The 26,898-nt window shown below is 39.2% G+C and overlaps 5 protein-coding genes across 7 annotated transcripts; 2 read left to right on the forward strand and 3 right to left on the reverse strand.

Moving 5' to 3' along the window:
• The first annotated feature begins 245 nt into the window (after positions 1–245).
• On the forward strand, positions 246–4,685 carry ddx19a (DEAD-box helicase 19a). Its single transcript, XM_044210802.1, has 11 exons — positions 246–466; positions 655–718; positions 824–1,016; positions 1,122–1,214; positions 2,018–2,120; positions 2,217–2,331; positions 2,451–2,628; positions 2,745–2,982; positions 3,498–3,660; positions 3,773–3,964; positions 4,047–4,685. The coding sequence occupies exons 1-11, from the start codon at positions 404–406 to the stop codon at positions 4,106–4,108; spliced, it is 1,464 nt and encodes a 487-aa protein (XP_044066737.1). The 5' UTR covers positions 246–403; the 3' UTR covers positions 4,109–4,685.
• Positions 4,686–4,788: 103 nt separating this feature from the next.
• ubxn10 (UBX domain protein 10) lies at positions 4,789–8,815 on the reverse strand. 3 transcript variants are annotated; one of them, XM_044210812.1, is made up of 2 exons: positions 8,265–8,815; positions 4,789–7,083 (listed from the first exon to the last, which is right to left on the reverse strand). In XM_044210812.1, the coding sequence occupies exon 2, from the start codon at positions 6,994–6,996 to the stop codon at positions 6,223–6,225; it is 774 nt and encodes a 257-aa protein (XP_044066747.1). In that variant the 5' UTR covers positions 6,997–7,083; positions 8,265–8,815; the 3' UTR covers positions 4,789–6,222. The 3 variants fall into 3 exon arrangements, with proteins under 3 accessions (XP_044066747.1, XP_044066746.1, XP_044066745.1); XM_044210811.1 differs by having other exon boundaries at positions 7,241–8,815; XM_044210810.1 differs by having other exon boundaries at positions 7,167–8,815.
• Positions 8,816–8,840: 25 nt separating this feature from the next.
• On the reverse strand, positions 8,841–11,018 carry LOC122882894 (ceramide-1-phosphate transfer protein). Its single transcript, XM_044210813.1, has 3 exons — positions 10,887–11,018; positions 10,613–10,765; positions 8,841–10,407 (listed from the first exon to the last, which is right to left on the reverse strand). Exons 2-3 carry the CDS (start codon positions 10,744–10,746, stop codon positions 9,885–9,887), a joined length of 657 nt encoding a protein of 218 aa, XP_044066748.1. The 5' UTR covers positions 10,747–10,765; positions 10,887–11,018; the 3' UTR covers positions 8,841–9,884.
• Positions 11,019–12,417: 1,399 nt separating this feature from the next.
• On the forward strand, positions 12,418–23,460 carry ints11 (integrator complex subunit 11). The gene is made up of 17 exons (XM_044210800.1): positions 12,418–12,638; positions 12,901–12,998; positions 13,860–13,933; positions 14,046–14,274; positions 14,393–14,491; positions 14,575–14,609; positions 14,705–14,843; positions 14,967–15,031; positions 15,449–15,638; positions 15,731–15,814; positions 15,895–15,984; positions 17,193–17,355; positions 17,524–17,634; positions 18,996–19,057; positions 19,238–19,380; positions 19,764–19,893; positions 23,002–23,460. Exons 1-17 carry the CDS (start codon positions 12,611–12,613, stop codon positions 23,065–23,067), a joined length of 1,806 nt encoding a protein of 601 aa, XP_044066735.1. The 5' UTR covers positions 12,418–12,610; the 3' UTR covers positions 23,068–23,460.
• Positions 23,461–23,554: 94 nt separating this feature from the next.
• Positions 23,555–26,867, reverse strand: LOC122882890 (lysophosphatidic acid receptor 6). Its single transcript, XM_044210803.1, has 2 exons — positions 25,131–26,867; positions 23,555–24,612 (listed from the first exon to the last, which is right to left on the reverse strand). Exon 2 carries the CDS (start codon positions 24,521–24,523, stop codon positions 23,555–23,557), a length of 969 nt encoding a protein of 322 aa, XP_044066738.1. The 5' UTR covers positions 24,524–24,612; positions 25,131–26,867.
• Positions 26,868–26,898: the final 31 nt, after the last annotated feature.

A 26,898-nucleotide genomic window follows, 5' to 3' on the forward strand; every position in this document is an offset into this window, starting at 1 on the left:
CAATTAGAAAAACATTTTACAGCTAACATCATACAAAGCGAGAGACAGAAACGTAATAGTAACTTTTAAATAGTCATCACAGGGTAAACTCAGCTGTGAATAGGGAAACTTTTCCTTTTAACTTCCACCTCAAGATATTGAAATACGTTGTAAATAGCTTCCTATTTATAGCCTATTTACCACTTTAATTGGTTGCTTCTGATGGCCCAGGTCTTAAAATGTCAATATTTCCGATGCGTATGAAGGTAGCATAAGTGGTGTGGTCCAGCGGGTTGCCGTTGGTCCAGGTCAGGGCAGCGGCACGTCGTCACTTGACATCGCACGCACATTATTCACGCTGACATCAAACATTTTAACAAAAGTGTTGTTTGTCTCGAAAGAAATACACAATTAATGTTTGAAAATGTCCGAAGACTCGTGGGCGGTTGCAGTCGATGTTCAAGAAACTACAACTCCATCCATACAGGTAAGTTTTAAAGGTGACCAACAGCTTCAAAAGTAACATCAAACTAAGTTGCTCATCGCTCATTAGCAAGTTAGCTGAATATGCTACCTAGCTTATGTGCTGCCAGCGTCTGCAATATGGCTTGCTCACATTATACGCATTATTTTTTTTAGCTTATATTGTGATAAAACTGTATTTTCTCTGACCAGCTTGACTTCTCAAAGAAGGTGGATCGAGTGCGTGGTCCACGTAACATGAGAGGAGACATCAATGGTAACTTAATTAGTTGTTTCCCCTTATTAACATCCCAGCTATATTATTGTTCCGCTCAATAGTGGTGGTGTTTGACGGACTGCTGTGCTGTTTCCACCTGTGCAGGCAACATTGTGCCGGAGAGGACTGAAAATGGAGGTTGGAGAAGAGACGGGGACAAAGTGGACCTGGCTGAACAGTCTCTGTTGAATAAACTGATCCGCCGCTCTCTGGTGCGGAACAGAAACCAGGTGGAGGTTCTGCAGCGGGACCCCACCTCTCCTCTGTACTCCGTGAAGACCTTTGAGGAGCTGAGACTGTGAGTGTGACAGTGATTTGACTCTCAAACAGATGAGCACATGTATGTTGTCTATGTTCGTCCTCAAACACTTTATTCTTGTTATTTTGACTTGATGATCAATAGGAAACCCGAGCTGCTGAAGGGTGTGTACAACATGGGTTTCAACAGACCATCTAGAATCCAGGAGAATGCTTTGCCCATGATGTTGGCACAGCCGTGAGTTTATTTTTACTCTTTCGTAGTGTTGAAACAAGTAATCAATTCACAGATTAGTCAATGGACAGAAAATTAATCAACAATTTTGATAACTAAGTCATTTATCATGGAAAAATACCAAGTATTTCAAGTTCAGGCTTGTCAAATGTAAGGATTTGTTGCTCTTCTCTCCTTTTTTTATGTCATTAAAGTTGAATATCTTTTGCATTTTGTACTACTGGTTTGACAGTGAGCAACTTGACAACATCACCTTGGACTTTGGGGAAATGAATTGTCAACACTTTTGATTATCGATTAATTGTTTAAGTAATGTCTGTCAGGAAAAATGACTGCAATTGGTGTTTTTCACTTTTCTGACATTTTATAGACTAATGCAGTTCAGTGCAGAATTTGGCTTTAGTGGATAGAATTTTGACTTTTTTTGGTGCCAGTTCACATTTAAGTGACTGAAACATAAATTCATGTTGTTTTACAGTCAATATAATAATAATAATAATAATAATAATAATAATATAATCCATAATAGATATGGATTTGAGAACATAAAAACTAATTTGGCCTGAAGTCGGTGGACTAGGGCTGAAACTAATGATTATTTGTGTTATCAGTTAACATTAGAAAATTGTGAAAAATGCCCATCGAAATTTCTTAGTGCCCAAGGTAACTCCATCAAATGTCTTCACGGGCCAAACACAAAAATATTCAGATTACTATAATGTAAGACCAAGAAAAGCAGCACATCCTCACATTTGTTTGTCTGTGGTTTATTAACTTCTTTATGTGCGTATTTTCTCTGGTTCCAGACCTCAGAATCTGATCGCCCAGTCCCAGTCTGGCACGGGTAAAACTGCTGCTTTTTCTCTGGCCATGCTCAGCCATGTAAACCCAGCCAATAAGTGGACTCAGGTAAGCGTAACATGTAGTCTGCGGAGCCAGCCAGTGTCCACATTCAGATGTAGACGCTGAAATAAACTCACCATTAAAACTGTTTGGTTCTTTCAGTGCCTTTGCATCTCACCAACGTACGAGCTTGCTCTGCAGATTGGTCAAGTAATCGAGCAAATGGGGAAATTTTGTCCCGATGTAAAACTGGCATATGGCATTCGGGGCAACAAAAGTAAGAATTTGACCATAATTGTAATTACATCTGATGGAATTAGCAGCAATATCGTATTTCAAGTCATTAGAGAGCCAGTGTTGGTTATATCACTAAATGAATGTCTACATTCTGTTCAGTGGAGCGAGGCATCAAGTTGCAGCAGCAGATTGTCATAGGAACGCCAGGCACAGTCCTTGACTGGTGCACCAAGTATAAGCTCATTGATCCCAAGAAGATTACTATGTTTGTGCTGGACGAGGCTGATGTGATGATCGCCACACAGGGTCATCGGGACCAGAGCATACGTATCCATAGGTTGGTTCTTTTCAGATAAACCTACCAATCATAAGAATTTTCTTTGTCACGTCAGTCAACAAGCCTGTCTTGTCCCTTGTCAAAGTATTTTCCTCCTTTTCTCCGTACCAATGCAGACAGCTGACAAAGGACTGTCAGATGCTCCTTTTCTCTGCAACCTTTGAGGACTCTGTGTGGAGGTTTGCAGAGCAGGTGGTCCCCGATCCCAATATCATCAGGCTGAAGCGTGAAGAGGAGACGCTGGACACCATCAAGCAGTTCTATGTGGTCTGTAAGGAGAAGGAGGACAAGTTCACAGCACTCTGTAATCTATATGGCAGCCTTACCATTGCGCAGGCCATGATCTTCTGCCATGTAAGTCAGCTGTTTGAACCCTGCTTAGTACACTCTTCATTATGATTTAAAAATTACACATTTTCCTTCACTGTTGGACCCCATTTACACCTGGTGATCTGTATCTGGATAATGACATCCAATACACAGGCCTTTGCATTTACACCTGGTATTAATTATCTCCATTCTGCTCACATTGTGACTGGATCTAAATATGCACATTCGTTAGGCAGGGGTGGAGGACGTGAACAAACTTGTTGCGTCCCACGTGAAGGGAAGACTTGCTAGCTACTGTTACTGTTGGTTGCTTTTACTGCGCAGCTAGAGCTAGTAAGAAGAGGTGGAGTTAGGAAGTGTTTTTTCCTTGTCCAGATAGGATATCCAGATACAGATTGAGCCTTTCCTTTATGCTGTGATAAAATTTTTGAAATGTATCTGATTTATCACAAATAACAAGAATTTTTTAATTCCAGGAAAATGTCGCCCTGACAGGACGCAGTATGAGCAATTCAGTTTAGCTGATACTTTTTCTTCAGACTCGCAAGATGGCTGCTTGGCTGACTGCAAATCTGACCAAAGAGGGCCACCAGGTGGCATTGCTGAGTGGGGAAATGACCGTGGAGCAGAGAGCTGCTGTCATCGAACGCTTTCGGAACGGCAAGGAGAAGGTGCTCGTGACCACAAACGTGTGCTCCAGAGGTGAGGGAGATTATAGATTGACAAGTGTCAGATTTTAAAATTAAAACATCATCTTTATGTTGGGAGGTGAGTATAAATATCTCCATCTCATTTATGATTATGTTGATTACAGGTATTGATGTGGAACAAGTGTCACTTGTGGTCAACTTTGACCTCCCTGTGGACATAGATGGGAATGCAGACAATGAGACATACCTTCACCGGATTGGCCGCACAGGACGCTTTGGCAGAAGAGGATTTGCTGTCAATATGGTTGACAGCAAACACAGCATGGATATTATCAACCAAATTGAGATGCATTTCAGTATGTTTCTGTTTCTTTTAGTTTGATCATGTAAAACACCAAATATAAGGATCCTAACATATCTTGTGTCTTTCTCCCACAGACAGGAGAATCACAAAACTCGACACCAGCAATCTTGAGGAAATGGAAAGCCTGATGAGCTGAGTGCTTTGCTACATGCACCACCCAATACTGAGGCAGTTAGACATGTTACCTCAAATGGGACTTATTTCAAGGGTTTATTGATTGCATTTAATTGTTTACAGAAGAGAGATGCATGCTAATGTTGACTATGCAAACTTAGTTCATGGCAGTAATTTTTGCCAAAGTTTTCACTTAAATTTCATTTGATGTGTCCAACTTTGATTGATCACTGAAGTCACCTTAAGCCTTTAAACAGTCTCTGAGACTATAAACCAACCACTAGCTGTTTGACAGCATTTAAGAGTTACTACAGTTGATGGTTTGCAGTGTTTGATTTAGTGAATTATTAATGTAGGATCAGTGGGGCATAAGAACGTGTCCCATCTGTAGATGTTTGCACAGCTTGATCAAGGTTGAGTTCAGATAAAATATCCTTGAGTGACTTGAAGCATTTTAAGGTTTAAATGCCTGTTTCAGCCTAGTGGTACCTAACAATTAGTTTCCTCCATAACTTAATTTGGTGTCATCAAACCGTGATGCCGGAACTGTTGCTCAGTTTTTGTGTGGACAAAAAATAAATATACCGATGCATGTAAAACCTGTTCAGTTTTCTTACAGTGGAAATGTTGTTTTTGCATGACAGCTTTAGCTTGTCAGAGGATGGGTTTTTGCACCTTATCAAGTAGGACCAAAAGAATGAATTGGTTGTTCAGAACCTTTTATTAAATATATGACATTGAAAATAAATTTCTTCAGTGAATATACAATATGTTCAAAAGATTAGAAGCCTGTAACCTCCTGCACTTAAGTGTGTAATTGTTTGTTTTAATACATTTTACAGAGTGAGAGCAGGTTTTATGTCTTGAATTTCTGTTGAAAGACATTTCATTGGTAATATTGTAGTGCTTTCAGTCTTCATCAACATATAAAAAAATATAAAAGGAGTTCTTGATCAGAAGAGAGTGAGGGTTGTTTGAAATAGGCCTTTTTCACTGCAGTCATTTTGACTCCGAAAGAAAAGCACAGGTGTTGCTAATAACGATGGCCATTAATTTTCATTATTTACACCTGCTTTTCCTCCTGTGACACGTCAAAATGTCTTGTGTGCAAGAGGCCTATTGTTTTCCTGTTCGGTGTGCATACAATATAAGATTCCTTGTTCTCCTTTTTGAACTCCATGTTGCATTATTTAGACTAATGACACAAAGCATACAATTTTGTATAATTCAAATCCAGTCGCAAGATTAAGGGCATTTGGATCATCTGTGTTTACATGCTTTGAAAACAGCAGGGCAGTAGTTGCAGTATAAAAGTAAAGTGTGATGAATTCACCATATACTGACTGATGTACTTCTGTGCCTCTGTATCCTAATGAAAGACTTTATTTGGCACATAAGAACACCAACCAAAAAAGAAAAGATGTGGAAAATGGCAACAAATAAATTAAGACCCTTTTTGTTGCTGCATTTGTCAGCAGCATCTCTGATTGTGCTTTGGTATTAAATGTCAGAACTACTGCAAGCATCACAGATAAAGCACATTTTCTTTCTAAATCAATAACTGACAGCAGATCAAAGCTTTTAATTTGCTAATTACCTGCTGTTTTGAATAAAATCTTGTGTAGTCTAACTGAAACAGAACAAACTAATTTTAAATGTCTTCATAGGCCAGCTGTGGTTATATACAGCCATACAGGATACATTTTAGTGAACCTGCCTGGAATCTTCTGTGCAATAGTACAGAAAAACACATTACCAGTTAGATGAATTAGTGGACCTAAAGTTTAACTGCTGGACAGTTTAACTAATAATTCACTAACGAGTCCATCCTCATTGTATGTGCACTGGAGGTTTCAGGTTTCCAGGTCACACTTGTGTAAGTTGCATATTGTGACCACGATAGTTGCGATGTTATTAAATCATGCTCTTATGTACAGCTTTATATTTAAGGTGAGCACAGAAGCTTTCCCCCTTCAGCAGATGAATGTGAAAACAGCCTTCTAGCACAAACATCATTCTGCACAGTGAAGCTCAAACATCCAAGGGAAGAAACAATAAGTAAAACACATTTTGGAGTGGAGAGGGGGGCTTTAAACTCCACCACGAAGCCAGATTTCAACTGCAAAACAAAACCGCTCACTCATGCTGCACCACGCTGTCATTCTGAGAGATGCACAGCAACGATCTGTTCAGGATGCCACACTGAGCCAAGGTCATATCCATGTCTGTGAAGGACCTGCGTGGCACATCCATGGTCTCGATGGAAGCGTCTCCGTATTTGGCTCCATACATGACCTCTGCTCTGGCTCTCACGGTCAGCAGAGTGTCTGTGGGGTCAAAGTGCTGCTGAAACCTCCTACCACATGGTGCTCGGATAGCTAGGAGCAAGCTGCCAGTGGCACCAGCTTCTTTGGTCGTAATTGGTCCTGGGTCAGGGGGTTTAGGCCAGACCCTGAGATGCATGTCAGCCCTCTTGTCCACCTCAGAGCTGCTGGTCTGGGTCACAGCCTTCACCATGGGGAGATCTGGCTCCTCATGCCTATACCTTTGCTGCAGGATAGCATCATCAGACAGGCTGAGCTTGGACATCTGTTTGTCCAGGCTTCTCCCAGGACTCACCTCTGACTGCCTCCTCTCTATGGATGGAAGAACCTTGTACTTGTTTAAGGACTGTGGTGGAGCAGCAGGGGTGTGTTGCAGCATCTGCAGAACTTCATCCTGGCTCAGCTGGCTGGCCTGCCACATTATGGGCTGGGACTGGGAGCGGAGGTTTCTGTCCGGCCTGCTGTGCACAGCAGAGTCTGGAGACACAGGTGGCCTCTGGATGCTGTCTGGGTCACCTGCATACAGGGAGTTGTTTACAGCAGGTCTGCTTCGTCCTTTGGAGGACTTTGGCCTTGTTAAATGCATCTATAACCAGCTGTTAAGGTTCTTTCTGGCATTACAGTTCAGAATAGTCTGTCAGAGAAGATTCCCAGTTGTTTCTTGGCTTCAATCCTTCACAAAAAGAGTAAAGAAAGTCACACCTAAGTAAATATTAGTCTCCACTGCTAAAACTGTTTTAGAAGCAGTTTTACTACCTGGAAGAACAGATGCCTACAGTTGAAGCTAAACTACAGGTTAAAACGTTAAAAACGCCGTTTGTGTGCATTACTTTTGAGTCGCTTTCAGTCCAGTTTCCCAGTTTCAGCAGGAAGTACCTCGCTTAAGCGTCAGCGAGGTTGCCATGACAGTCTGGTTGCCTTGACGACGACTTGTGTGTTGGAGGCGGGGAGACCCCTGGTGTTAGAGGTACGCAACTGCAGCTAAATTTAGCTAACAAGATTTACCGTTTTCTCACCTTCATGCTACATTTATGAGAATTGCTTATAAACATGATTTTGAATTGAAGTCCGCCACAGGAAATGACACATTAGTTCTGTTTGGGATCTCAGAGACCCCAGCGGTACAAGCAGTGGTGGAAGAAGTCTTTTACTTGAGTATAAGTAGCTAAAAAGTCATGCATTCAAAGATTTAATCAAGTAAAAGTCTCATTATGCAAAATGGCCCAGTTCAGAATAATATATATTATATTGGATTATAATTATTGATGCATTAAGTTGTTCATGTTGCAGTTGGTAAGTGGGCTACGTGTAATTACTTTATGTACTGCTGGGTAGCTTGTGACTCCCCCCCCCTTCGGGATAAATAAAGTTTTAATTAACCTTAACCATAACCTATAATAATACATCATCAATTATTTCTAGATTATATTTTGTATTAACAATCTGAATCTGCAAAGGAAAATAAAGTTATGAAATTAATGTAGTGGAGTCAAAACGATATTTCCCTCTGAAAGGTAGTGGAATAAAAGAAATAAGTAGCAGAAAATGGAAATACATAAAGTACAAACACGTCAAACTAGTACTTGAGTAAATGGACTTAGTTGCTTTCCACCACTGTGTAAAACATGTGATTGGTGGTGAAAGTACTTTTTACGCAGCATTAACTCTCCCAAATCCCCAATAAGTCTATTTGGATTTCTGTTATTGGAGTTTTATAACGTCAAGTAACATCACTATGTAGCATAACGAACTGTATGTTTCTTTGTCTATGAATGGCTTTTTGGCAAACTAAATTAACACACATTTGTTCATGCGTAACCAATTTAACATATAAAACATGAAATATTTCCTTACGTGGTGTGATAATGTTTCTATGGTCGGTTCCATATTTTGACACCAAATGTCCAGTTTGTGGCAAGGGAAGGGTTACCACTTCAATACTTCTCCATTTTGGCTTTTGATGAGGTCAGAAGAAAAAAGAAGTATTTGAAGGAAAAAAATTGGTTGATTTTGCAAGTATTATTTTTACGCATATAGCAGTGTGGTCTGTGGAAGCCCAAACAAGGAAGAAGCTAAGTCAATAAAACACATGGATTAATAGTTTGTTCTGGGGACACTTGATTACCAAAGTAGGGTTTAGGGACCACTACACTCACTACCATTAGCATAGAATCGTAAAAACATGACATAATCAAACGTTAACTTATCTCCTCATCTACTTTAGACAACAGGTAACAAAATGTTTCTCAGATAAAAGACAAGATGTTTCTCAATTGGATCAATAATCAATTGTCAAATCTAACATAACACAAATTCACAAACATCAAGCAAGTGGAATTTTTTTCATTAAGGTACACTGTTTATAAATTCTGTTTGAACTTATGATTTTATATATATATATATATATATATATATATATATATATATATATATATATATATATATATATATATATATATATATATATATATATATATATATATATATATATATATATATGTGTGTGTAGTACAGTACATTCTTGTAAAACAACACACCAATTACTTTAAATAAAGAATACCAACAACTCTGAGTCCACTACTAAAAGCTTTTCTACCATAAGTTACCAAAAACATTACAGATTTTTTTTCCTTCTAAGTAAAAATGTCGTAGTATTTGGTTTGGCCATTGAACTGCAAATATGTTTCTATGTGTTTGTAGAAATTTAAGGATCCACATTATTCCAGCACTTCTGTCTGTAATGTTAGAGTACGTATCTCCCAGATAAAGTTAGTACTGTTGACATGTTTAGACTTTTTTGTCACTGAAGAAGTAAGTGGTTTGGAAACTGCTACTCTCCCGGTAAGGCTGCAGTTTGCCATTTGTCTTCTATCTGGATTTTTACTAAAGACCATGATAAGTTATGCAGTATCTGGTATCAACCAGTATCAGATCATCTAGTATTAGATGACAGCAATGTCCACTGTGTAACAGGAGCATAAATATGTTAATATTTGAATGAAATATGGTATGAGAAAATCAAAAATCTGACCTAATGGCTCTATTACATTATTTCATACAAGCATTTCTCCGATACATAAAATCATGATTGGTGTCAATTCTAAATAGAGCTGCAACAAACAATTATTTTCATTATCGACTTCGATTATCAAATCGGTGAAAAAACCCAAAATATTAAATTTACTATATTGTAAGACCATGAAAATTCCTACATTTGAGAACCTGAAACCATCAAATATTTGCTTGAAAAAATGACTTCAATGTTTAATCGATTCTCAAAATTGTTGCATATTAACTTTCCTTTGATCGACTAATCAACTAATCATTGCAGCTCTAGTTCTAAATAATGTATACCCAAATAATTCGAATCAACTTTGTAGCAAGTAGCTAGCTTGACAGCCCTTCAGAAGGGACAAGGTGTAGATATTTAATCATGTAATGTATAAAGTGGCAGATAATAGCACTTGTTGCTGTCTATGGTAAGTCAAGCAGATTATGTTGAGCGTAAAGTTCCTCTGTGATCTGGTACACCTCAGAGATAAGAGGTATAGCTTCCCCTAGCATGGCCACGACCTGCTCCGGGGGGCCTACATTCATCACTTCAAGGAAAGCAGGGCGCCCTGGGAGCACGCAGAATGCCATGCCAGCAGCCTTGCGGACCACCCAAGGGTGGTGCTGTGCTAGAGACTCATTGTAGGCCTCCGCACACATGACCGAGGTCTTGCTGTCCTCGCTGCTGGTGCGGAGGCGCTCCAGGAAGAGCTCCAGCCACCTCAGCGCACGGTGGAGCCTCAGTAGAGTGCGGCAGCCTGACTCTGGATGGATGCCTCTCTTGGTCAGGTCCACTAGTTCATTCTCCAGCTCATATTTTACCATTGACTGGAAGGTGACATACTGAGACCCGTTCTCACCATCCAGGTAGCTGACCAGGATCTTGATCTTGGTGACAGCATCTTTGGAAATGAAGCCAAAGACACTCCCCAAGCTGTTCAGAAACCTATTAAAGGGGATAGAAACCTATTAAAGGGATAAACAAAACACCTCAATGACACTTTATAGACTGTTACAGCTGAGTGTAGTATGTACAGTATAATCACGCTGTAAATACACGCAAATTGTACCAGTTCACACAGGAGAGGCTGCATTATTCAAATACACAAGTCCAACACATGCCAAAAGTGCCTAAAGCCTAAATCACTTACTTTACAAGACCACGCCACCCAGCGACGTAGTGTTCAAGATATACTTCTTTATTTTCCGACAAACACAACTTGAAAGTGTCGAGCACCTCCTGTAAGCAGAATTTCTGGTCTTCTGATGCCACAGAATCAGCCATGGTTTTCTATACGGAAGTGCTATCGACAAAAACGGATAGGCAACAAATGAATGAGCAAATGGAACTAACGGCTACTAACAAACTGGAGGTGGCAACAAATGTAAGTACTGAGGTAGACAATCAAAGACCGAACACATTACCTCCAAGAAAAAGGAAAATTGAAAGGAAAATTAAGCATTTCTCTTCTTATCCGTGGGACAAGTTACTCCTGCTCTAATCCGCTTGTACTGCGCAGACTCGAGCCGGAAGACGCCGGAAGTTGCTGGCTTTGCCTTCAAAGTAAAAGCGAGAAAAGGAGCTCAGCGCTTTAGTAAGAATACAGAGCATCGGCTACCATGAGAGAAATTTGAGATCCACATTAACTGCAGTCGTTCTTTTTTAGAAATTTAGAAAAATGTATGTCACTGTGATTGGTAGATTTTTTTTAGTATTAGACATCAATTTAGGCTGTGTAATGTTTATTTAATTAGTAAATTATATATGATTGCCCTGCTTTTTAAAAACAAATTTTAATGCCATACTGTAATTTGACATGAGATTTAAAAACTAGTGTGAAAAATGACATGGGGAAAATTGTGCGGTGCATGTTCTTGTACTGCAAACTTTATTTACTTCAGACTAGGGGTGTTGCGATATACCGGTATTGACGATAATGTGATATTTAAAAATGAAATACTGATATGTTAATAATACACATATGATAATATCCCGTAAATAATTCAGCGCCTCTTATATCATTTCCGTTTCTTCTTGCTTTTCCTTAGTAGGTGGCGGTAAAGTAAAGACAAAACAAACATTGAACAAAGTTAAAGATGAATTTGACTGATAGCATTATTATAGGCCTATATTTATTAGATATCACGATAATATTGTTATCATGAACTATTTTCGCCACAAAAATCGTGTATTGAAAATTTTATATCGTGACAGTCCTACTTCAGACACCAACAAAGCAGGGGCGCAGTCAGGATTTAATAAATATTTAGGCCAAAGTCCCCCCAAGTTCCCCCAATATAACCTTACTGCCCTCAAAAATTTTAACCAGACACCAAAAACAACGTTTATACATGTTTTGTGTAGGCTACATTTTTATTTCCCTATATGAAGGTCTAAATGTTGTTTCAAAGCCTTCTTTACACTATATATATTGAATTATTTATTTAATTATAAGTATAGTCAAATTTAAATATATTGAATAGGGATGCACTGATCCAAATTCTAACCTCAACTAAACAGTGCTGTGGCACTAAAAACAGAGCCCGCCGTGACTGAATAAATGTAACTAATACCTAAATGGAAAAATGCAGAATTTTACAATGACAGTGACAAAAAAAAGAACAGAAAGGAAAATTAAAAAATGTGTAATATGGATTGATCATACCCTGGCTGATACAGTACCTGATCTACTAAATATAGTCAGCGCTGATCCTGATCCAGCAAATCAGACATTTGCATCCCTAATATTGATTCTGAAAATACTGGAATTATAACCCAGCTGTTACTTAGTCAGAGAATCAGCCTGTAAAATACGTACTTTATGTAGATGAATGTAGAATGTAAACTTTTCCATCTCTTAACCCCCCAAATTCCAAGAAAAACCAAGGACTTGAACTTAACAAACTTGGTTTGCAAAAAATAAGTGTTTTATTTTGAATGCGCTGCCCGGAAGTTTTGACGGTTTACTGTGGGTAACTTGACACTGGTAATAAAAACGTCGGTACTCGAAATGCTCCGCATGTATACAAGTTAGACAATTAACATTTCTTTGTAAATAAGGGGTTATTCATCGGAAGCAGCCCGGCCACCTGGGTCACCTTTGTGTCATTCATCTATCTTCAAAAAGAGGCTGTCCTGATGAGAAAACATGCCTGAAATAAAAGTAACACCACTGGGTGAGTTACAGTGGCTAGCTAGCATCTGCAATGCTAGTTCCGTCAACAATAAATGTGTATGTAACTTTGAAGTTATCTATTCGCTAAATGTCTGGCTCTCATTGAATAGCAATAAGGTGTGTATTTTCTGTTATGATAGTCGAAAACAGCTTGTAAGTTTCACCCTTTACTGTTAGTAGCTGTTGTTAGCTGGAGAAGCTAACTTAGTGGACTTACAGTGTGTTTTTATGCGTCCTCGCCACTTCACTGTTCCCTCTCCAAGGTGCTGGACAGGATGTCGGCCGCAGCTGCATCCTTGTCTCTATTGGAGGCAAAAACATAATGCTCGACTGTGGGATGCACATGGGATACAATGATGATGTAAGTAAAGTACCTTATAGCTTAGAAAAAAAACAACAACCGTGTAAGATAACAGTGTGACAATGTTTTTTTCTTTGGTTTCATTCTGGCTTTAACAACCTACACATAACACACTTACACAAAAGCAGAAGACACTAATTCAGTCCAACATGGGCGCTGGAAACTAAAGGTGCAAAGGTCTTATGCATACAATTGAAGCATGACACAGGATAAACACATTAAAAGTGAAACTTATTTTCATCATGGTCCTGGCTTGCCCCAAATCGTGATAACAACAAAGACTGCTGTGTCTCAGCTGCATTACAGACTTAAATGAAAGTTGTACCATGCAGATTTAATGGCATTAGTCGTTATATAAGCCACTTCATTCACCCATCTCACCTCTTAACATTTTATTAAATAAAACTGTTTTTAAACGCCTGCAATTTCATCATTGGGTGGTTGATGTAATACAGGAGTGTTGTTGGTCAGCCAGACTGAATATCTTTGGGTTTTGGACGATTGGTTGGCCAAAACAGGACATTTTAAGATGTCACCTTGGACTGTGGGAAGGTGTGATGTTTCATCATTTTAAGACTAAACGGATAATCGAGACAATATTTGGCAGATTAATCGATGATAGTTGCAGTATCAATCAATTTCAACCTGTAATCCCTCTTCCCTAGTCTTTAATTGCATCTCCAGTGACTTTAGCTAAGTACCTGCAACAGTCTTGTTAGAAAAAGGAGTTTTATTTTGAAAGCATTGAAAAAACCTGTTTTTAAAAACTTCAAACCGTGACTCTCAAATGTTTTGGATCTCGTGAAGAAGATAATTTACAGCATAATCCTAATTGAATGCAACTCTATATTGTCATTGCAGAGACGTTTCCCAGACTTTACTTATATAACCCAGAATGGGCGTCTGACAGACTTTTTGGACTGCGTGATCATCAGGTTTGTTGTCCTAATATTTACAGTATATAGTGCCATTTCTCTCTCATTGATATGTATAAAATAAATAAAATAAACAAGTATTCTTAGATGGCTACACCCGTTCCTTCCTCAGCCATTTCCACTTGGACCACTGTGGCGCTCTGCCCTTCATGAGTGAGATGGTGGGCTACGATGGGCCCATCTACATGACCCATCCCACCAAGGCTATCTGTCCAATTTTGCTGGAAGACTTCCGGAAGATTACCGTCGACAAAAAGGGAGAAACCAACTTCTTCACCTCGCAGATGATCAAGGACTGCATGAAGAAAGTGGTACCTTTGAACCTCCACCAAACTGTCCAGGTGCAGTGCCGATATTATTTTTGATGTGCCCAGATATCCATCTATTAATCATTTCTGCACCAGCTGCTCGTCTCTTTTGATGGCAAATCAAGCTGTTTTTTTGTTGTGCTGCTGGCAGGTGGATGATGAGCTGGAGATCAAGGCGTACTATGCAGGCCATGTCCTGGGAGCTGCCATGGTGCACATCAAAGTGGGATCAGAGTCTGTGGTCTACACTGTGAGTGTAAACAAGTCTGCGATGTATCAGAGTCAGTGAATTTGACGGCCAAGATCTTAGAATAATGTATTTTTCATTTTTAGGGAGACTATAACATGACACCTGACAGGCATTTAGGGTAAGTGGTATTTATTGCATTTAATGATTGTATGCTGGAGTCTATGCCTACAACATACTACACAGTCTCTTCATCCTTGTGTTGTACATCTGCAGTGCTGCATGGATCGATAAGTGCCGTCCAGACATCCTCATCTCAGAGTCTACATATGCCACCACCATCCGTGACTCAAAGAGATGCAGAGAGAGGGACTTTCTGAAGAAAGTGCATGAATCCATAGAAAGAGGAGGAAAGGTAATTCTGTATTTTGTGGTGGAGGTTTTTGTTTTCTTTCCTTTTCATATTGCATCATGGAGAGAAAATTCAGATTTTGCAAATTCAGTGCAATTTTTCTTTGTTTTCTTATTATCTTTTCAGGTTCTCATTCCAGTTTTTGCCCTTGGAAGAGCACAAGAACTCTGCATCCTGCTGGAAACATTTTGGTAGGGTTGTTCTTCAATTTTGAAAACAAACAGAGGCAAATTTCAAATAAGCTTTTTTATATTTTCAGTAATGGTTTGTGAATGTAAATAAGTCTCTGTCAAAGCTAGAAATAAGAGAGCAAAGACAGTGATGTTTGGAGATAATCACTGTTCCCTGGCTGAGTGATATCAAATTAAGGCCATTTTTCTGGTTCATAATTGTTGGCGTTCCAATCAAATATGATCATGTATATTAATAATAATAATAATGTGGTGTAATTGCACATGATTACAAATTGTCTGGACTAAAAAATAGCTCCCTAAAATGGTTGTATTAATTTAATGAAGCTTGATAGAATAATGGTGGTGTGTGAACTTTTTCATATTAATTGGCGGCTCATTGGGCAGACAGTCTAATTACCTCCTCTCACCAACCAGGGAGAGAATGAACCTAAAGGCCCCAATCTACTTCTCCACTGGGCTGACGGAGAAAGCTAATCATTATTACAAGCTTTTCATAACATGGACCAACCAGAAGATTCGAAAAACCTTTGTACAGAGAAACATGTTTGAATTTAAGCACATCAAGCCCTTCGATCGCTCCTACGCTGATAATCCTGGACCTATGGTAAGTATTGTTTTTCCTCCAAAGTGTACAAGTAAAAATTTAAGGATGAAAATTCAAATGGCAGTGAACTACAACAAAATGTACACTTTCAGGTGGTGTTTGCCACACCGGGTATGCTGCATGCTGGTCAGTCTTTGCAGATCTTCAAGAAATGGGCTGGCAATGAGAAGAACATGGTGAGTCTCGTAAGGAAATGGAAGATGTTTTTTAAAATATAACAATACTTGATGAACAACTAGTTCTGCTTTTTTTTTAGGTAATCATGCCGGGGTATTGTGTACAAGGAACAATTGGTCACAAAATCCTAAATGGGCAGAAGAAACTGGAGATGGAAGGGAGATCAACAGTAAGAGTTTTTAATTTCACCTTCATCTGTGTTAGGTATGGGATCATACTGCATTTTATACAGTCACATATTTTTCACATGGAACTCATGATCTCCATCATGTTATCCCCTATTTCTCTCATTTTCCTTGTGTGCTTAAAGGAATGGTTCAACATACAAACGCTTATTCGCTTTCTTGGCAGGAGTTATATGAGAAAATCGATACAACCGTCATATCTGTCTGTTAAACACTAAGCTACAGCCAGGAGGCAGTTAGCTTAGCTTAGCTTGGCATAAAGACTGAAAGCAGGGCGTAACAGAGTAGCCTGCTCTGTCCAGTGGTAACAAAATCGGCCTACTAGCGCCTCTAAACTTCACTTACTAACATGTTTATGTGTGGGACTATTTTTTGGCCGGGCGCGGTGAAATTGTCCATATTTCCCCCATAAAACTATAACATGTCCCCTTTACACTTTAGTTTGCATACATGTTAAACAAATGAGGTATAACCATAGACTGTATCAAACATGGACGTAGTGTCCGTGACATCACCCATAACTTTCTGAAGAGCCGTTTTGAAGCTTATAGGGGGCTGGTCCGGCAGTCCCAAAATCCGGCTAATCCGAAAATGGGCAAAAAGGTGGAGCTGAAGCAAGCCGAATGAAGTCTGATTGCTAAACCACCTAGCGGGAACCCACCTGATAGGGCACCCACCTGTCAGGCAAAGCGGCCATGTCCTTAATTATGCGTAACTTTAAGCCTTAATATAATTTAAACGGGTGAGTTATAAAAAAAATTCACCCCCTCACAGTTTTTTAAATTAGCTATAGAGATGAAAACCGTTTTTTGTATCAAGCTGTAAACATGTTTCTTTATGCTGTAAAGTTGGGCATTTTAACATGGGGCTCTATGGGGATTGACTCGCTTTTGGAGGCAGCCTCAAGTGGCCATTTGATGAACTGCAGTTTTTGGCACTTAGACAGAGCCAGGCTAGCTGTTTCCCCCTGTTTCCAGTCTTTATGCTGAGCTAAGCTAACCGTCTCTTGGCTCTAGCTTCATATTTAATGAAACAGATGCTAGATTGGTATCGATCCTCTCATCTAACTCTCCAATTAGAATATTTCCCCAAAAATCGAAGTATTCCTTAGAAAATAAAAACATGAAATATTGATCAATTTGAAAAACAACACAGGCATAGTGGTTGACAAGTTTTTCTGTGATTCTTACAGTTGGATGTGAAGCTACAGGTGGAGTACATGTCCTTCAGTGCCCATGCAGATGCCAAGGGCATCATGCAGCTCATTCGTATGGCAGAGCCTCGGAACATGCTGCTGGTACACGGGGAGGCGGTGAAAATGGAGTTCCTCAAGGGCAAGATTGAGCAGGAGTTCAGTAAGTGCATCTCCATCCACAGCTTTAGACAGATTTGCAAGGTAGACCTGTGTACAACTCATCAATAATGTTAGGCTTTATTATAAGTAATTGGTAAATATATGTACGCTCACAGTAGAAAGATAAGGCGTTGTCAGTCTTGTTAATGTTTCTGTTTTTAAATGGCAGGTATAGATTGTTACATGCCAGCCAACGGAGAGACAGCGACTGTGACAACAAACCCCAGTGTGCCTGTGGATATCTCACTCAACCTGCTCAAGAGGGAGATGGCTCTCGGAGGTATGTTTTGTTGATTATTTAGAAACCTTATGAATTAGTTTGTTTAATTTACAGCCTAAGGCGTAATAAAGTGGCACAAAGTTTGTCTTTGGGAACAGTGGTTTAGGTTACAGGGTGCCTACACGGTTTCAGTTTCAGAATTTTGTTTGTTGGGCCTGACATTTAGATTTCTGTTGATTTGAATGAACGGTTTTTTCAGCGTGTTTTACGCATCTAACAATCTTGCCCCATGCCACCTAAATGTCATGTCAGAATGTATGTGAGGTGTTAGGACTATAAAACCAGATAAAATGTATAGTGGTGTGTATCAGGACAGTACAGCAATGGTTTTCCATACTCCTTCTCGACGTTTTGTCTAGTTTCCAATCTTCTCAAGACTTGTCTGAAGATTCTGCCCCTATTATTCCTCGTCTTTTCAGACTTATATACCATTTCCATAGCAGTTGGGTGAGGTATGAATGCAGGCATGGTTTGGTCCTTCAGGTTAATAGTAATAGCAACATGTTACCTTTCCTTTCATGTGCATGTGGTGTGACAAATACTTTGTGAGGAGAGGTCTGGCGATGCAAGACTATGTTGCCTTTAACAGTTTAAATTGTTTCATTATTGTGACATACACACACACTAATTACCCACTGGGGGTATACCACCATTAATCTAAGCATAATTAAAAACACTCCTGGACGAATGAGGGACTACACCGTCTTATAATTAAAAACATTCAATCCATATAAGAATTTTCCAACACATATTGACGTAAAATTCTATAAATATTAATCTACACTTTAAAAATGTCTTTAAAGATGATAAATGTTTGGACTGATTACAGAACAGCGAAGGTGTTACTTCACTACGCTTTGGTTTTTCTTAAAAATGATCCTGAACCTGCTTTTGGGGGGGCATTTTTGCATAGTTATAAAATTGTTTGATAAAATTACATGTCTGAGCAATGATCACAAATTAGCCAACACCGTATCCCTAAAATTGAAATATAATATCAGTTGACTAATGTTAGTTATATCCAGCGCAGATGTAATTCTGCAATGTTTGAAACGTTTTAAATATAATACTAACCGCTTCAAATGGCCGTTCATCACTGTTCAGACGCTATTACTACTGCCAGAGCTGCAGCTAGCTGTCAATGCATAGTACAGCGGGTTGCCAGATCGTCAGGTCAGGTATCCCCCATATCTAGCTCTTTCACACTTCATCATAATAGCCTGCTTTTTGCAGAAAGCGCACAAACCCTGGCACCTCTTCTTGGACCCAAATCTACGCCTATGTGTTTATGTAATTATTTACTTACTATTTTAATTATTTAACTTTATCTGTTAATCTTCTAAACCATTCCTGTGTTGAAGGGCCTCTTCCTGATCCCAAAAAACCTCGCACCATGCATGGAACCCTGATCATGAAAGAAAACGTAAGTTCACCGTTATCACATACTTCTAACTATATGTCAGTGCAGTAAGTCTGCCGCTCTTAGAATTTTTTAATACCTTTGTGACCTATTACATTTATGACCCGCAGTCTTGTGGGATTTGCTCGGTTATCGCCAGATCAGATGATGATGTACTTCCTTGTTGTCTTTCCCCGAGCACAGAGTCTGAAGCTAGTGTCGTCGGAGCAGGCTCTTAAGGAGCTGGGCCTCAACGAACATCAGTTACGCTTCACCTGTCGTGTGCAGCTCCAGGACCCGCACAGCGACCCCGACACACTTCACAGAATCTACACACACCTCAAGAGGTTACTGGGCCTCCTGCATCAATTTACTAATCTGCATTATTTTGCAATTCACCTACACCATCCACTTTCTCTCCAGTGAACCACATCACTGTTTTTATGCCTTCTTTTTTACTTGCTCACATTTATTATCTCATTTTATTATTATCTCCCACGGTCTAGTATCTAGCTTCTTTTCATTTCTTTTAGTATATTTGTGATAGACTTTAGGAAATACAGTCTGCGTCATTTCTGTTTGAAAATTAAGATTTTTATCTTATCTTCTTTTATTCCTGAATCCTTGTGATGTGAAAGATGTTTAACTTATGAGTCATATTTTTTCATTTTCGCTGCATTGTAAGATAACATCTATTATAACCCCTTGCTTTTGCATTTCTATGCTTCAGCGTGTTAAAAGGTTACACCATCCAGCACCTCCCTGATGGCACAGTCATGGTGGAGTCTATTGTCATCAAAGTCTCCTCTTCTGCTGAAGACACCAACACCAAAGTCTTACTACTTTCCTGGAGTTATCAGGTAAAACATTTTCATTGTGCTTCACTGATTTGATTGTACAATGGCATCTAAATGGTCTTTTAAATGCCTTGCACATTACACTTGTTTTGAGTTCAGTTCAGATATTTATTGACCCACAAGAGTAAATTCTTTTGGCAGCAAAGCAGCACAATCACAGTAAAAACACAATAAGACAATTGAACAGTCCCACAGTTTTCTGTGGCAGGCCAGAGAGAAGGCGGTTAAAATAGCAAATTTTACAGGTTATAAAAGCATGTACAAGTCTCTCCAGGTCTGGTTTTGATAGGTGGCCTTATGTATCATGTATGTATTATGTATCATCTGCATAATTATGGTAATGAATGTTGTGTTTATATATTATGTGTCTGAGGAGTAGCATATAAATGTTAAACAAAAGGGGGCCTTGAATTGATCCCTGTGGAACTGTGTTGACTGTTTTGGAGACGAACCCTCCTATGGAGACATAATAGCTCCTATCATGCAGATATGACTTAAACCAATTTAGCATTCTGCCAGACAGTTCCACCCATGATTCTAGTCTTTCTAATAAGATCACACAGATCTGTAGTGTTGAATGCAGCACTGAGATCTAGAAGCACAAGAATGGACACCTTTTGAGTCTATGCTTATGCAGAGATCATTGACAACTCTGACATGAGCTGTTTCTGGACTGTGGCGAGGTCTGAACCAAGAAAGTTATCAAAAGGCCATAAGCAGTTAGACAATTGTAGAGTTAGGTACTTTAAGCTCTCCACAGTTTCCACTTTCGGCCATTTAAAAATAATCTGGTGTCTGTACAAGATAACTGACCACAGGCCCATCTGACGACTAATTTCAGTGAAACTGACAACCACTGTGTCATCTGGAAATTGTACTGACTTCTGCATTCGATGGTATAGAGAATACACAGTAGTGGCGACAGGACAAAACCTTGTGGGGATAAATAAAAGTCTTGCATGAGTTTTTGTGCCCTCAAAGAGGGCAGTTGAGCAAAGTGGCAGTTGCATCATCCACCCCTCTCTAGGCAAATTGCAAAGTGTTCAAGGAGACCTGCTCAACCCTGCTGAGCAGCTGAGTCCTGGGTCCATATTTATATAGGCAAAAAATGTAGATAACTAGTCATCAAGATTATACATGCCAAAATATGATACCAAAAGTGGCTTAATTTCAAAATGATATTTACTAATATGCCATTTACATTGTAGACTTTAAGTAAATATTGGAAAGCTTTCTTGTATGGCTTAAAGAATAAACATATATGCAAATTAGAATAATTTTACACATTTTATATTTTTTCATCACCATACAATGACATTGTTTTACAATGCATGAAAACATGCCGCATCCTGCATGTGCTGTGCAGTATTGCACATAAAATGACTGAAATTTCTCTGTGGGTTGTGGTCACACCTCCATGAAGAACATGAAGTCTTCTATTTTATGTCCCCTACAGGTGGGGGGAAATTAATCATCAACCAGTCCTGGGAAATACACCAATAACAATATGAACACATCTCAAATATTATAGCTCTGCTATAATATGAAATAAATAAATAACAGATAAATAAGACCCTATAATAGATTTAAACTATTGTAATTAAGTAGAGATATCGGTCATGATTGTGTTCAAAATAAAAGTTTTAGTCTGCTCTCACTGAGGACCCTTGACACATTATCTTTATGAGGCGCTGTAAGAGCGATCAAAGTTTTATTTACTACTGCCGAAATTGTTGCTTCTGACAGAGTCATCACTGATGCTAAATTTTTCTCCCCATTACAAAAAAGCATAAAGTTGTAAGGACCTTGGTTTCTGCGAAGACACCATGTGTCTTCTGCATCTCACACGAAGTCAGTCACAAAAGTTTTTATCCAAACTGCATGAATAAAACAAGCAGCAGAGAAGGAGGGATGCATCTTCGCCGCAATGAGTGCACGGACAATGATGATGATACATCAGTATATGATAAAGTGTTTGATAAGAAGCTGTTAAATTTACAGCTTGTGGAATGCTTAAAACCCTGCCCACGCTATTTTCTGTTCCAGATTCTTTTCACCACAGCACACGAGTACGTTTTTGTTGTCTGAAATCTAGTCTTACTGTACTGCCAGGTTGATATCCGTTAAACAGTCTGTACATGCCCACACAGTCCTCAGAAGAGGTTTGATCAGCCATTAGAAGCTAAAACACTTGTGTGGGCGGACAGTATGAGAGCAGGGGCTTTGAAAGTGAGAATAAGATGAAAGTAGAGGGTGGGGAAACCTATCTGTTAAACCCACATTGTCACTACACAATGGAAAGAGTGAATGCTGTATCTTCAAGTGTTACAAAGGGCAAGAAAATAGAAGATATGATGTGTATTTCTGCATCTTTGTCACATCTTTTCTATCTTAAATTCTCTCAATAAAAGTATCTTACATATTTGATTGCCACTAAACTTAAACCCAAGATCACACATATACCGTAGTTTTTGATGGGGTTAGATTAACAATTGAGGGCGAAATGTATTGATTTTTGCTAGTTATACTCGCCAAATTAAACTTGAAAAACTATTATCTCAAGGATTTTTATTACAGGTGTCAAGTAAATAAAAACCACATATTATAGACCAAACAATTAATTAAGAACATAATCTGTGTTTTAAAGTTAGTTGCAGCCATAATTCACTGTAATATGCAATATATCAGTGGTTACCAGCCTGTGGGAAGAGGTCACAAGATGATGGAAATGGTTTTTTAAAACCCCCACAAAATTATATTCTTTTTTTCTGACTTTTCATTAGTATTTGCGGGGGGTTTTCTTGTGGAATATCAGATAGGTTTACCTCTTTAGGCCTACAAAAACGTATCAAGTGAAACAATCACTCTGACATATTTAAAAACGAGGGGTCATAAAGTAAAAAGGTTGGGGAACCACTGTGTCATATAATATGCAGTTACTTACATATACAAATACAGCTTTTAGTCGGTCCTCTACAATTCCTCTATGTACCCGAAACCACCTAATGGGTATCTGTGTTGAAGTTAACGTGTGTTAAATTGGAAATATGGTGCTTTGTAATTTCCGACAGTGCTTCTTTTTTGACTTTATGTTCTGGTTTTCTTTGTCAGGACGAAGACCTGGGGAGCTTCCTTTCAACTCTGCTGAAAAAAGGGCTTCCATCTGGACTGTGCTGAAATATCTTTTGTCCCAAAACTATGAACATTTGAAGGAAAATTTACACTAAAAATAGTTAATGCGGCGTCACTATTTTGAACTGGATTTGTGGAGGCTGAAAACTCCATCCCAGTGCAGAGAATATAAAAACTCTTACCTGTAAACTTCAACAACATTAAGGCTGAATTTCCCTTTCACTGTTGGGATAGTGATCCTTAAATGAACCCATTTTCCTAAATGTATCCAGGCTGCTGCCCTGATTGGCCCATTCTTTTTTTAGTGATGTTGCAGACTCTTTCATGGACTCATTTATAGACTGAACTGCGCAAGATAAAGAAAAATAAGATACTCTGAATTGTCCCTTTATTTTCATTTACAAATCCAATTTGAATAAACACTTTTATAGAAAAGTCTCATTTTTGCAACACTGAAGTGACATGTACAGTGACAATGAAGCATATAGAGCTATATTTATAGTAGCATGTGCTTTTACCCCTCTTGGTTCACTCAGCTCCCTGCAATGGTATAAACACCTCTCCTCCTCCTGACTCTTCCCCACAGCCATGTCATCTTTAAGGGCTTCCATTTGCAGTGGCTGGTGGTGACGTAGTAAAGCACGGGGTCCAGGCATGTGTTGAGGGTGACAAGCGCCATCGTGACCCGCCTGGCGTTGTAGATGGCGTTGACAGAGGAGCACCTCTTGATAACATCCAAGCGCCGAAGGAGGTGCAGCAGGTACACCACATGGTTGGGCAGGAAGCAAAGCAGCGTTATAGCCAGGATGGTGTAAATGACCCTCACGGCTTTTTGGGCTGTTTTAGTCCTTATCATTGAAATGCGCCTCGCAGCCAGTGGGTAACACACTAGGATGATTATGGAGGGCAGCAGGGAGCCAAAGATCAAGCTCAGTAGGCTGTACGCCGCCAAACGCGAGCTCCACTCAGCCTTGGCAAAATTCTCGAAGCACATGTCTCTTCCAGATTCGTCTGCATTGGTTTCCAGAGGTCCCATGAGGATAAAGACCAGCATAGCTACTCCAGCTACACACCAGAGCACCACACTCACAACCAGGGAGCACCAGGAGCTCCACAGCCTCAAATAGGTGTGCGGATGTACAGTGGCAATGTAGCGATCCACACAGATGCAAGTCATAAAACAGATGCTCATGTAGATGTTGGCGAAGAACAGAATCCCGGTGACGCGGCAGGCGATGTCCCCAAACACCCAGTTGTTTCCGTTGATGTGGTAGTGGATCTTAAAGGGTAGAGTGCAGAGGATGACGATGTCTGCTAGAGCCAGATTGCTGATGTACACACTGAAGGCTGTGCGGGGAATAGTCCTGAAGGTGAAGACAAAGAGGGCTGCCAGATTTCCTGGTAGACCTACAACTAAAGCAAGGCTGTAGACCGCTGGGAAAAAGTAGTACTGGTACTCGGCTGAAGGGGTACTGCAGTTGTCGGCTGTCACGTTCATCATTGCAGGTTGAAGGGTTTTTTCAGTGTAGTCAAGTGAAAGTCAGACGGCGTAGGTTGATTCTCATAAACGCTGCAGGCTCTTTTCTGTAACTGTAATACAAACATGTTTCCATTCAGTTTCCATTCCGCTTTCAATCTTTTACTTGACTAAAAAACATTTAGGCATTCTTTGAGTCTGCTTTTAACACAACACATTTTTGTTCCAGAAGCTGACTACATTATTCTGTATTCAGGTTTCTAAAAGCAAAGGGGTTTTCTAGGTGGACATTTTTACACTTGATAAAATACACACTCACGTGTAATTACTTTACATTTATTTATTTTTTAAAAGAGGGAGAAGTGAAACTGAAAAGCTAATAAAAAGTTATACTTCCACTAGCGTTCTTGAAACATTAAATATATTTCACCTTACTGTTTAACCAAAAGATTTGAATCCTGAGCACTAAATCAGCTGTAGGATGTCGAATGGTTTTCACTGCATTTTCGGGAATTACAACTTTTGTGAAACATTAGATTTATATTTGTAAAATCTTAACACAAACTAAACCTAGACTATATATAGTAAAAAAACTAAACTAAAAAACAGCATTTTGGAAAAAGACCCTTACCAAGTTGCTAGCGTGATCTCCAAATGTAGAAGGCTGCACTTGCGTGTTGAAAACTCTTGAGATAAAATCTGTTTTGTTGCCGTACTTTTTTTGTGCAGCTCCTCTCAGTGCAGCTCGTCAGAATACAGTGAGTATCATGCTGCTCTTTGCTCAGGCCTCCTGATTTCCTGTTTCTGTGTACTGTAGGTGAAAAAGTTAAGAGAGGGACAGGAAACCATAGCATTATACAAGGTTATGCATACAGTCTACTTTTATCACCCGCTCACTGCAGTATAATAAGATATGATGAGTGTATTTATATCTTGCAGTTAAGAGCAGTCAACCACATTACAAAAAGGCTGTCTCAGAAATTAAGATAAAAAGAAAAACAAAATACACTTCTTAGACGAAATACAAAAAAATAACTCCCACGTGGAAATCACTGTCATCACTGTGCTTCCACCTCATCCTTCACGTATTTCTAAAATAAATATACATGCACTTCTTAAGGAAATATTTTTCATTCCTGTTACAGATCCTATATGACATTCTTTTATATGCAGCAACTTTGTCTATCTCTGTCACCCAGTCCTCAAAAAAGAGGCTCTCCAGTTTCTGATAATTTGCCATACAATCATTATTTCTATCTGGGTCCAGACCTTCAATTATTGCAGAAAAAAAGGTAAAACTTACTTCCTTTAATATAAAGTTTTGGACAGAACGCAGCTCTAACGTTGTGGGACCACAGTGCATGTACCAGCATACCGTCATCTCCCCTACATTTCCAGCAGGCTGCATAATCTTTATGATGAGTGTATTTATAATTTCCGTATGGTTTGATGGCTGTTCCAGTAGTTTGATGCTTCACATTCTCTTTTATATTAGGCCTTAAATGTCTGAGGGTTTTTTTTCAACAAGGTTACCCTGTTTTGAAGTCATGGACATTCAGAACTAGATGAAAAATTAATGGAGTGTCTTACATATTTGATTTAATGTGATTTTATTTATTTGACTGTGAAGCACTCTGCGTCTGGTGGCTGTGAAAGCTGCTATATAAATAAACTGATTGATTGCTTGCTTGCTTAAACTTAGTTCTTCAAGATTTCCATAGAGTGTATGACTGCTCTCTTGTAAATGAAGTTACTGACGAATTAAAGCATTTTCATACGAGATATGGATCGTGTGTGAACAAGATAACTTGTGCACACAAGAGCAATATCTTGCATAAAAACATTATCTTGTGCACACAAGATCATGCCATGTGTGCATAAGAGCCATTGTGTGCACAAGATAAAAGGATTTCAGGGTCTCTGTAATGATATGATATGATGATACAGTATGCCACAAGTCTTAACCAGTGTTGTACAGTTAATATGGTGACATGAGCTCCTGTCTGTAGTTTGCATGGCCATATTAACTTGAGGGCTTTGGGGGTGAAAATTAGCTGCTGGGCCCCTGTTAACCCCTGTCTTTTCATTCTCTGTGCATTGTGTACAGTATTCCTGTGCTGGAACATTACATGGTCCCAGGTTTACTGTGTGGTAATTTAAACAAAACATTTTTTTTTTAGAATGTGCCCCATGTATGCACAGATCAGCTGAAATGATGGTCTTAAAACTAGATTTTCATACATGGACCCTCCTCAAGACAAGGCCTCAAGATCAGATAATAAAGCAGGACCTTAACATGTCAGTTAATATTGTACTTTAGTAGTGTATATTCCCAAATACAATTACAGTTTATCAAATTGCAACAAACCAGTTGCCACAACGCGCAACAAATAAAAAAT

This window comes from Siniperca chuatsi, linkage group LG10, assembly GCF_020085105.1.
Source record: "Siniperca chuatsi isolate FFG_IHB_CAS linkage group LG10, ASM2008510v1, whole genome shotgun sequence".
NCBI classification, from domain to species: domain Eukaryota; kingdom Metazoa; phylum Chordata; class Actinopteri; order Centrarchiformes; family Sinipercidae; genus Siniperca; species Siniperca chuatsi.